Source organism: Hemiscyllium ocellatum, chromosome 7 (assembly GCF_020745735.1).
Source record: "Hemiscyllium ocellatum isolate sHemOce1 chromosome 7, sHemOce1.pat.X.cur, whole genome shotgun sequence".
Taxonomy (NCBI): Eukaryota; Metazoa; Chordata; class Chondrichthyes; order Orectolobiformes; family Hemiscylliidae; genus Hemiscyllium; species Hemiscyllium ocellatum.
The window spans coordinates 35,500,792-35,513,549 of record NC_083407.1 but is presented as its reverse complement, the minus strand read 5'-3'; the positions used below and the strand labels follow the sequence as shown (position 1 = coordinate 35,513,549).

General features: G+C 38.0%; 1 protein-coding gene across 1 annotated transcript in view; it reads right to left on the bottom strand.

The window, feature by feature from the left end:
• The window catches only part of LOC132817331 (low-density lipoprotein receptor-related protein 1-like), a 1,680,787-nt gene that overhangs the window by 174,701 nt on the left and 1,493,328 nt on the right, over nucleotides 1-12,758 (bottom strand). Inside the window, exons 67-68 of the mRNA XM_060827740.1 lie at nucleotides 5,281-5,400; nucleotides 2,748-2,873 (exon numbers count right to left, since the gene is read on the bottom strand). Coding sequence (XP_060683723.1) covers nucleotides 2,748-2,873; nucleotides 5,281-5,400 — 246 coding nt within the window. The remainder of the gene's footprint in view (nucleotides 1-2,747; nucleotides 2,874-5,280; nucleotides 5,401-12,758) is intronic.

Genomic DNA, 12,758 nt, shown 5'->3' with positions numbered 1-12,758 from the left:
TATGACGGAGCAGCTCAAAATGGCCAATGGCTGCCCATGGCAATAGCAACAGAACATGGCTGACAGTAGTTAGAAAGCTTATTAAAATAGTAGAACAATAGCAGACTCAAGTTAACAGAACTGAGATAAAGTAAGCAGTTGCAGTTTATACACAATACATTGATAAGAACATCTCACACTATATTTAATTAGTGAATCTCTCTTCAATTATTTAATCAATATTTTACGATACTAATAGTATCTTTGAGTTAAGATTCTTCAAATAACCAATAGGTATGGATTCTGAAGTAATTGTCGATTCACCTATATACAATCAGTTCTTCTATAACATGATGATTGCATTCCTGTGCAACTCTGCGTTATAGAAGAATTGTGCTTTAGAAACAGTGCTTAAAGTGTTAGCATTGTAATCATGCTACAACCAACAAATGTTTTAAAAGTTTGCACTTTACAAATAACATTCCTAAATTGCCAATTGCATTATAGTGAATTCGCGTTGAGGAAACACGCGTTATAGCAAAATGACCTGTATAAAAATGAAATCACTAAAAGCATGAGAGGAAAAGATTCAAATAAAATTGAGAGCAAACCATTATTAAACACTAAAAAAGCCCCCTTTATCATGACAGAGGGAATTAAATCACTGGTACAGAAAGTAGCAGACATTAGAATGTATGTGGAATGAATACATGATAGGACACCCAAGCGTAAAGATAGCGATGTCTAGTTTTAAAAATTAATGATGCAGCTGGCAAATGTCTGGGAAGGAGTGTACTTGAATGCAGTGTCAATTGGGAAAGCTCCCAAAAAGGGAAATAAGAGAATCTGGCAAAGACTTTGAGCCCCATGGAGGATCACGGGTTGATCCTCTAGCCATTCAATCATATGATTAGCTAATTGTAAATGTATGTAATTAATTAATAATATGATTGTTTTGTAAATGTTAAGGCAGGATGGAACAAATGTACAAAAAAAATTATGTTTTCCTTTGTTCAATGAAGACCTCTCTGGATTTTCAGAGGTCTTCTTGCCACTGATTTAATTTCAAAAAGCTCTTTGAAGCTGGAAGTGAACAACTGGGGATTGAGTGAATCATTTGATCATTTCACCCCAACAATTAGAGAGACTCACTAATTAAATGTCATGTGAGATGTTCTTATTTATGCATAAAGTGCAGTTACATATTCTGAGTTCTGTTAGCTTGGGTCCACAGAGCTACTATTGTTCTACTTGTGAAGACGACATCAATCAAATACTTTCCCAAGCTTTCTAACTACTGTCTACTAGGCAGCCATCAGCCATTTTATGCTGCTAAATCATAGGCTGTCCTAACAATAAGAAAGGTTAATGAGCTGATGGTGCACAGAGCTGACGTGCATTGGAGTCTCTTTTTATGTGTAAGTATGAACCCTGGCAGATGTGCAAGAAGAAATACCAAAGTGATGCTATTAGTGCTGCACTGGAGACCACAAAGAAGGGACAGACTGCACATAAGGCATCAGATGGCGATGACTAGCATGCAATCTTTGGTGGAAATCTTCTGCAGTGACAATTTTACACTGCAACTCACATCCATGGGAGCATGAAGCATTGGTACAGTGATACATACCCTGGTGAAATTTAGCTGAATACTTGTTGCCTTGTAGCACTGGGGCTGGGTTTTCTTGAGCTGTCCACAAGCACTGATCTCTACAGCCATCACTGTCTGTGTCATCTTCTTCAATTCAGATTAAGTCCTGTTAACATCCTTGGAAAACACCTAGGATGGTAATCTAAAATGTGGCTCAGCTTTTTGACTGGTCTTTGACAGCCTCCAAGCAGAGGAAGGGGTGATGAATAGAGTTTGAATGATGCTTTTAGACTGCAGGAAATAATGTGCTATGTTGCACCTGGAGTTCAAGCCCAGAGGCCCCAGCAGTGAGGTGCAAAGCATTTTCCCTGTTTGCCTGTAAAATGTGATGTTGCATATCCAACAAGCTGAGAAAAATGTAAACAGGCAGCAAAGCCTATAGATTAGATTTCCCACATTATGGAAACAGGCCATTTAACCCAAAAAGTCCACACTGACCCTCTGAAGGGTAACCCACCTAGACCCATTCCCCTACCCTATATTTACCCCGACTAATGCAGCTAACACATTGGGCAATTTAGTATGGCCAATTCACATAACCTGCACATCTTTGGATTGTGAGAGGAAACCGGAGCACCTGAACGAAACCCATGCAGACACGAAGAATGTGCAAACTCCACACAGACAGTCGCCCGAGACAGGAATCAAACTCAGATCCCTGGTGCTGTGAGGCAGCAGTGCTAATCATTGAACAACCTTGTAACCTGATCTGACCCCTCTGTTTACCTCCAGCCCACCCGGTGCAATCAACTTGGGCTTTTAGATCTGCCTCTATACTTGCTGTCAAAAATCAAGATTCCGCCTGATATAATGGTTCTCCACCAGAGAACACTCTTTAAACTGATAATCAGTACATTTGCATGTGGATAGAATTTCTCACTCGAACAGAAATACGACAAAACCTCTTCAGAATCTTTAAGTTTGAAGATTTGTTTTCTTTTCAAGTTAGGAAAAGAAGGAATGGCAAGAATTAAAATTTTCCCAAAAATCAAAACTTTTCCAGGTTAATTTTAAACATATAACATTTTTGCTTTTTTAAAAAATGTAAGTTAATCAATAATTGATTTCAGCAACTTTAGCTGATGCTATTCCATTAGACTTCAGAAACAAAACCTACCACATTCTTCTTTCGGCTCATCAGAACCATCTCCACAGTCATCCTCTCCATCACATTTCCAACGTGCAGGAACACATCTGCTTGTGCCTTGACAGTGGAAATCATCTGTGCCACATGCAATTTGAGCTGAAGTCAATCAAAAATAGAAAAACAGAAATAGTGCGTCTATAACCCACAGTTCAAAATGACTGCTATATAAATAAAATATGACTTATTTTCAATACAGTTAATATTTAAGATTTACATTGTCATACTTAATAAGAACAAATAAAGTTAGAGTTTCTCTGTCAATGATCATTGCACCAGTGCTCAGACATTAAGTTCTCTTTACCACTTATTTCTTGTTCCCCTTCATTCTTTTGTTGCAAATGCCAAGATTTTAAATGGCTTCAGAACCAAAAATATGAAAAGTAAATCGGTGCAATTTACCATCTCTTTACCTGTGCAAAAGTATGCTTCCGACTTAAAAATCTTTTCCTGGAAAATGATGACTGACATAAAGAGAGAGTTGATGAAAAATACTAAATTGTATGGATTCACTATACCTGAGCTACTTGTACTATTTCATGTATTTGAAAAGTGATAAGATAAAGCTGATAAGAACATAATTTTGGATCTGTTGTCCTCAAGAATATTATCCCACAAAAATGATGAAAACTTGAATTTATTAAATGCTTTCTTTCCCAGGATCAGTGAATAGCAATTTCTTTTCCATGAGAGAGATTTCCAAACAAATAACCTAACATCAGTAGTTATCTTGTGATCACATAATAGTATTAAAAGTAAACGTAGCAGTCAGCAAAGAAATATAATATTTAATATGAGTCTAACTGAATAACGTGTATAACCCCTTGTATTTCAATGCTTCTGTTGCCCTGATTGATTCCAGCGCTTACTACTTCTTTCGATTCATAATCTCAGGCAATGTCTATTCATTTAATGTCCCTCAAAACAACTTCCATTTTTGAAATGGAACACAGTGAAATTTATGATATTCAACAAAACAAACACAATTGCAATTAAAATTGGTCAATAACATTTTTCACGTTTTGAAATCTCTTAAAATTCAATTCCCCAAATTGCACTCATTAGGTTCTGAAATTGTTCAGACTGGTACTCTGTCATGATACTTCTTCATAATAACACTTTGTCAACTGTGTCTTACAGCCTTTGTTGACACTAATATGTTTCCTTATTTGTACATGATTATAATGATACTTTCAGCTTAATTGTTCCATGTTTTACTTCCGTTGTATTGCTTCTCAGTTTTTGATGACTCTTTTCATGTTCCTTGAAACATAATGGTTTACAAATCATATTACAAGAATCACCATTGTATTCTTAATATAGCCACCCTCTATAAAGTAAACTGCAAATAAGTTTGGAAATGTGTTACAACAGCAAACTGTTTCGAGAAATACTATGCATGTGGTTATAAATAACCTTTGCATAAGTACTATGCTTGCATTTTTCCTTTTATTGAAGATGAAACATAACATTGTTTCAAAATAGCCTGTTTCCAAAGTAACCCTGTGCCTAATAATCAAATACTGCTGCTCAGGGGAAAACGAAATGCAAAGAGGAAAACATTGGAAAGGGGAAATGTATACAGCATTAGCTATTTTTAAAAAATGAATGCCCTAACATGCATTATATTTGCGACCATGTCTGAGCTACATGTACTACTTGGGAAAGGATGCCCATTCAACATCTTGGGCAGAATCAAGGTTCAATATTGATGAACATTAAATAGATTTATTACATATTACTTAACGGTTATATATATTACACCTAAGATATAAGATTGTTTAATTTGTGACATCAAGCTAAAGTAAGAGTGAAGTTCATGTGACAACTAGTAAAACGTTCTCTCATAGTACGAGCAACAAGAACAAAAGTTGAAGCGCAATTGCTCCAGACACAAACAAGCTGCTGGTTAGCTCTTCCTAGGGACAGTCCTTTATTTCCTGATGGGCAGTCTTATTTTGCAATTTCAGTTAATGCTTTCTATCCTAACAAATTTTAATAAAACATTGCATTATTATTTTTCCCTGGAACAACAACAGATAATATTTCTAAGAGGACTAATTTTATGCAAATATTCTTTGGCTTACAAATTCCACCCAAGATTTATGGAAAATTGAGTAGGAATCTGAGGAAGGGTCATCGGACTCGAAATGTTAACTCTGATTTCTCGTCACAGATGCGAGCAGACCTGCTGGGCTTTTCCAGCAACTTCTGTTTTTCTGGGAAATCAAGCTTGTTGTTTTGCTCTGCATACAAATCTTGGGACATCGTCTGAATAGTAAAAATCTCATTGCAGCTTTCAAAAAAATCTTCATAAAATATTGCATAAAGCTAATGCCTTTGAGTATCAATTACTGTCAAAATATACTGCTTTTTAACATTGTGAATATTCTCAAATCTTTTACAACTAAATAGTTTCTCACTTATTAGGCACATGTTTAGGAATACAAAGGTTTTCTAGTCATAATCTTTCACTTATTGTTTAATTCATCTATAAATAGCTTACTGCAATTTGATTCATCAGAGCCATCTGCACAGTCATGGTCCTTGTCACAAACCCATTCTTCAGGAATGCACCGTTTGGTTACAGCGCACTGGAACTGGTTTGGAGAACAGGTAACTTCAGCTAAGGACAAAGTTTTAAAATATTCCGTCAGATGTTACTAGTGACATTTAAAAGCAAAAAGTTCCAGCATGACAATATTCAATTCATTTGACTCCTGAACAAACCATTTTTTTTCAAATACTTAGGCTTTTGAAATGCCTTAGTTTTGTACTTAAATTACCTACCACTTTGAAAATATTTAAATAATAGTTACAAAATCCCTATCTAAACTACAGCCTTGCAGTTCTGAGTAATGACATTCAAATTAAGTTCACCAATATACATACAAATTGTCCAAATTAGATTATGCATTTTGAACCTTTTTTAAACCGATTCAACTGACTCACCCAAGAGATTAGTTTTTTTAGTGGTTTCTATTTTATTCTCTATGTGCAAAATTTTGATGTATTTAACCAGATCACGCGCTGAGGTGTCAACTGAAGAAACCATATTTTTCTGCTTTTTTTTTCAACCATGCATAGCTGAATGACTTGCAACGCAGCTTATTACCCTGACTTTTGATCTTAAAATCATGAAATGAATTTTCACTTCGATAATCTAAAAAGTAAAACCTTCATGAAGTATATCAAAATTGTTGCAATTTTATTTATGTAGATTCACACTTTATCTGACAAGTAATTGTTGTACTATCAAGGCCAAGCTATCAATTAACTTTTATCAATCTCACTACATGTTAAAACAGTAAAATTGTGTAGAAAAATGAATTTGCACAATACCTTTACAATCAGGGAATTCAAAAAATAGCAATCTAACTATGAATGATTGAATGCATCATCGGCAGGAAATAGGAATGTATTAAACATTTTTAAAAAATAAAGCAATGCATTTTTTTTCTTTCAAAGTACAAACTTTGTTTTGGCTACAATTGCATTGAACAGTATTGAGATCCATTGCTCCATCCATGTGATTATTCTGGGCAATGGAGGACAGGAAAAATTTCTGGCTGAAACAGCTGCTCCTTTTTTGAGGTATTTTAAATATTGGGAAAATATTCCAGGAACAGCAATTACTGTTTTATATGCTGTTGCATTGTTTTGGAACTTTGGAGAAAAAAACAGTCAAAACAACAGCACTTTAAAAGGGAGAGGTACAGACAAAGGAAGCACATGGTGAGGTCAGTGCAGGAGAGAGAGAGAGAAATAAACCCACATTGCAACTGACACAGCAGTGAACCTGCATAGTTACTGCCTTTGCTGTCTGAATTCATGTATCGCTTGACATCGGAGTACATCTGGGAAAATTAACAAACAGTGAAATTCACAATGAACCTTGGAGGAACCTGTTTCGGAGTGCTCACAGCACAGAAACAGATAAGTGAATGTTTTTAGGGAATGCTGGATGACTAAAGATGTTGAGAGTTTGGTTCAGAAAAAGAAGGAAGCATATGTCAGGTATAAAATCTTCGGGTAAAAAATGAGGTCTGCAGATGCTGGAGATCACAGTTGAAAATGTGTTGCTGGTTAAAGCACAGCACGTTAGGCAGCATCCAAGGAATAGGAAAAATCCTGATGAAGGGCTTATGCCCGAAACGTCGAATTTCCTATTCCTTGGATGCTGCCTAACGTGTTGTGCTTTAACCAGCAACACATTTTCAACTATGTCAGGTATAGACAGGATTGAGTGAATCCTGAGAAGCGTATAAAGGTAATAGGAGTATAGTTAAGAGGGAAATCAGGAGGGCAAAAAGGGGACTTGAGATAGTTTTGGCAAACAGAGTTAATGAGAATCCAAAGAGTTTTTACAAATACATTAAGGGTAACGATGGAGAGAATAGGGCCCCTCAAAGATCAGCAAGGTGGCCTTTGTGTGGAGCCACAGGAGATGGGGATACCAAACAAGTATTTTGCATCAGTATTTACTGTGGAAAAGGACAATGAAAATATAAACTGTAGGGAAATAGATGGTGATATCTTGAAAAATGTCCATATTGCAGAGGAGGAAGTGTTGGATGTCTTGAAATGTATAAAAGTGGATAAATCCCCAGGATCTGATCATGTTTTTAGATTAGATTAGATTCCCTAAAGTGTGGAAACAGGCCCTTTGGCCTAACAAGTCCACACTAACCCTCCAAAGAGCAACCCAGACCCATTACCTATCCCTAACACTACGGGCAATTTAGCATGGCCAATTCACCAAACCTGCACATCTTTGGACTGTGGGAGGAAACCGGAGCACACGGAGGAAACTCACGCAGACACAGGAAGAATGTGCAAATTCCACACAGACAGTTGCCTGAGGCGGGAATTGAACTCGGGTCCCTGTGAGGCAGTAGTGCGAACCACTGAGCCATTGTGCCACCCCAAGGTGTACTCTAGAACTCTGTGGAAAGCTAAGGAAGTGATATCTGGGACTCTTACTGGGATATTTGTATCATCGATAGTCACAGGTGAGGTGCCGGAAGACTGGAAGCTAGCTAACTTGGTGCCACTATTTAAGAAGGGTGGTAAGGACAAGTCAGGGAACTATAGACCAGTGAACCTGAAGCTGATGGTGGGCAAGTTGTTGGAGGGAATCCTGAGGGACAGGATGTACATGTATTTGGAAAGGAAATGTGTTGCTGGAAAAGCACAGCAGGTCAGGCAGCATCCAAGGAACAGGAGAATCGACGTTTCGGGCATAAGCCCTCCAGCATCTGCAGTCCTCACTTTCTCCTCCATGTTATTTGGAAAGGCAAGGACTGATTAGGGATAGTCAACATGGCTTTGTGCGTGGGAAATCATGTCTCACAAACTTGATGGAGTTTTTTTGAATTAGTAACAAAGAAGATTGATGAGGGCAGAGCAGTAGATGTGATCTATATGGACTTCAGTAAGGCATTCGATAAGGTTCCCCATGGGGGACTGATTAGCAAGGTTAGATCTCATGGAATACAGGGAGAACTAGCCATTTGGATACAGAACTGGCTCAAAAGTAGAAGACAGAGGGTGGTGGTGGAGGGTTCTTTTTCAGATTGGAGGCCTGTGACCAGTGGTGTGCCACAAGGATCAGTGCTGAGCTCACTACTTTTTGTCATTTATATAAATTATTTGGATGTGAGCATAAGAGGTACAGTTAGAAAGTTTGCAGATGACACCAAAATTGGAGGTGCCATGGACAGTGAAGAAAATTATCTCAGATTAAAATGGGATCTTGATCACATGAGCCAATGGGCTGAGAAGTGGCAGATGGAGTTTAAATCAGATAAATGTGAGGTGCTGCATTTTGGGAAAGCAAATCTTAGCAGAACATATACATTTAATGGGAGTGTTGCTGAACAAAGAGACCTTGGAGTGCAGGTTCATAGCTCCTTGAAAGTGGAGTTGCAGGTAGATAGGATAGTGAAGAAGGTGTTTGGTATGCTTTCTTTTATTGGTCAGAATATTGAGTACAGGAGTTGGGAGGTCATGTTGTGGCTGTACAGGACATTGGTTAGGCAACTGTTGGAGTATTTCATGCAATTCTGGTCTCCTTCCTATTGGAAAGATGTTGTGAAACTTGAAAGCGTTCAGAAAAGATTTCCAAGGATGTTGCCAGGGTTGGAGGATTTGAGCTATAGGGAGAGCAGGCTGGGGCTGTTTTCCCTGGAGTGTCGGATACTGAGGGGGTGACCTTACAGAGGTTTATAAAATCATGAGGGGCATGGATAGGATAAGTAGACAAACTATTTTACTTGTGGTGGGGGAGTCCAGAACTAGAGGACATAGGGTGAGAAGAGAAAGATATAAAAGAGACCTAAGGGGCATCGTTTTCACGCAGAGGGTGGTATGTGTATGGAATGAGCTGCCAGAGGAAATGGTGGAGGCTGGTACAATTGCAACGTACAAAAGGTGTCTGAATGGGAATATGAATAGGAAGGGTTTAAAGGGATATTGGCCAGGTGTTGGCAGGTGGGAATAGATTGGGTTGGGATATCTGGTCAGCATGGATGACTTGTATTGAAGAGTCTGTTTCCATGCTGTACATCTCTGTGACTCTCTGCCTCTGTAAGTGCTTTTTAAAATTTCCAGAAATTTTGAGAGCAGTCTTCATCTTGGGAAACTGACAGATTTCTTTTACTGAGCCTTGCTGCTAAAAGAATAATGTGCTAAAACCATGGTACCACACAGGAATTCACTGAAAAATTACTTTACTGAAATAGTATTCTTCCTGCCATTTTTGTCTTTCCTTCTGAAGAAAGTGGCAACTATATTGAAATACAAATTCCTCGTTGTTTTGGTCATCAGCAATGTCATAGTTAGCTTTGAAAGTGTTATTACTTGATAGGGTGGTAACAGGTGTATTTGAAATCGCAGAGCTTTCGGAGCATAGCCACTTTGTCAGATGAAGTGAGAGGGAAACACAGAGAATACAGAATTTATGGACCCAGAGACCTAGGGCAGCGAGATCAAAAGATCATCCAGATAGTGTGAGTGGAGTGCAGAATAATAGGTCTCTATAGATAACCAATGTTGTGAGACAGTGTGAGTAAAATGTCAACAGCTGAATAACAACCAGAGGGATGACCTATCATCCAATTAAGTGAGGCAGAGAGATAATTACAAAAAATAAAAATAAGATAGTGATGGGAGACAAAGCAAATGACAGGAATAACATGGAACAAAAACAGAAGCTGTTGGAAAAGCCCACCAGGTCCAGCAGCAACTGGGAAGAAATTGAAGAAGTCAGAAGTTACACAATACCAGTTTATAGTCCAACAGATTAATTTGAAATCACACTAGCTTTTGTAGCGCAGGCCCTTCATAAGGTGCAGTAACAGAAGAGAGCACACAGACCCAAAGTTTAGAGCCAGAGAAATCAAGGACAGAGAGATCAAAGCACCATTTAACTGGTGTGAGTGGTGTCAGATAATTAGCGTCTGCAGGTGACCAAGGGTGTTAGACAGTGTGTAAAGTGTTCATAAAGTCAATATCAGTGCTGTGCTATCATGATTCTCAGTCAGAGCAATAGGAATATACAAAATATGATAGTCAGTCTCTGAACTGATTTGGAGATGCTGTGTTGGACTGGGGTGCACAAAGTTAAAAATCACACAATACCAGGTTATAGTCCAACAGGTTTGAATTGTAGGTGTGAGGCCCTGTTCAGAATCTGTCTCAGAGTTTCAACCTGGAATCAAGCTGGTTTTATTCTGAAAGTAGAAATTTATAAGATGCCACACTGACTAACTGTGACTACCAAGTGTGTGTCTTTTTGAGCAAAATAGAATATAATTGAGAATAAATAAACATCTTGGATGAAATGCATCACCCAATAGATTTATATGTATAATATTTATGTGTGTGTGTGTGTCCTTGAGAAGAAAGTGTGTGAGTGAGAGAATATATGTATGTGACAGTGTTTGTGTGGATGTGTACATTCTTCGAAGAAATTATTCATTTTGTTGGGATGCATTGTTGACAATGAAGACATATGGGCTGATCTTTAGAAGACTCAAACCTTTACAGAGTTCGACACTCCAAAGTCAAGTTGAGGATCTTCAAAGGTTCTTGTATATGGTAAACCAGCTTGAGAAAAATGTTTGCCTAATCAGGCTAACATAATAGAATACTTGAGACAAGTCACAGGGCTGGGATTTGAATACACATTAAGTGAATGTTTTTCAGGAAATACATTATAATCCTTAATTTCCAAAATTAATAGAATCAAAATCTTTAGCTACTAGTAAGATTTCCAGGAGCAAACAAATTGGTGTCGCAAATCAATCTATTACTCATCACAGGCATTATGTTACAAAATATAGTATGCAGTGATCGAGCAGGCTCTTTTAGTTACATTAGCTTCTGAGAGATATTCAGATTATATCCTTGGTCTGAAAGTGGCCATCAAAACAGGTCACCAACTTTGAAGTTTCTGTATTAAGTGAGAAGGAACTTAAACAAATTTGTCCAAGAATTCAAAGATTTCCAATTTGTCTCAGATTTGCTTACATGACAGTCTTTGTGCTTGATAAACTGCAGATGATGGCAGATGTGCTTGCTAGAGTTACAGGCAATAACTTGACCAACTATGATGTTGACTTCATTCAAAAAATTTGAAGAATGCACTGGGTCCATAGTAGTACAATGACCAGCAAGTCACAATTGAATCAACCAGATTCGATGAGAACAAAAGAGATCAGTAACATCTCAACTTTTGACAATATTGCACTGCGGGTTTAGCCATGTTGAAGGCCCACAACATGGTTATGACAATGTACTTCAAACACAGAAATCATTTTACCATTCTTGGCGACTTACTGGAGTATGATAAATGACAGATCATAACAGATTCACTTTGAGAGCGTTTCTTGACAAAGCTGCACCAAAAACATTTGGCTCTTATCAAGTGGCCTGGGATCTCCAAGGACATTGAGGAACTCATTGCTGATATTCAAGCATTCATAGGCCAGGAAAAAAAGAACAGTCTATATATATCAAGTACCCAACTGAACCTTGGGAATATGTGGGGTAGATTTGTTTGTATTTAATGTAAAGTCTAACATTTATCCTCATTTATTATTTTGCCTGATGGGCCATGGTAGAGAAATTGTCAGTTTTGGATTCGAGCATATTGGGAACTCACTGGAATACCCACAACTGAACAGTGGGATGAGCACAGTTAAATCACTCTTGAAGAAATCTTACTTCTACATGGTGCTTTAACTTATTGGTCTACCTTACTTCAATGAGATCTTGGACAATCTGAGTTGCTGATGTATAGAAAGCAGAGACCCAATTCCCTGTCCTGCCAAAGAAATTGTCTCTACACATATGCCATCATTAAATATTAAAACAGTGAATGATAAAGAAACCGACAAACCCAGAAACCTATAAAATTCTAACAGATTGCCTTCACTGGTCAGTACATTGTGTACAGGATTTGAGATATTCAGGACACTAGGTAGGCCACTTTTGGAATGCTGCATTCAATTTTGGTCTCTCTGTTATAGGAAAGATGTTATTGAACTCAAAAGGATTCAGAAAAGATTTACAAGAGTATTGCTGGGACTGGGGGGTTTCCGCTGTAGTGAGATGCTGTATAGACTGGGGCTTTTTTATGCAAAGTGTGAATTAGCCAAGGTCTTTTTCCCAGGGCATTGGAGTCCAAACCTAGAGACCATAGGCTTAAGGTGAGAGGGGAAAGATTTAAACAGGATTAGAGGGACAATATTTTCACGTGGAGGGTGATGCGTGCATTGAATAAGCTGCCAGAGGAAATAGTAGAGGCCGGTACAATTACAACATTTAAAAGTCATCTAGATGGAAACATTAATATGAAGGGGAGAGATATGGGCCAATTGCTGGTAAGTGGGACTAGATAAGGCTAGGAAGCCTGCTCAGCACAGACAAGTTGGACTGAAGGGTCTGTTTCCATGCTGTATATTTCCATGACTCAACTGA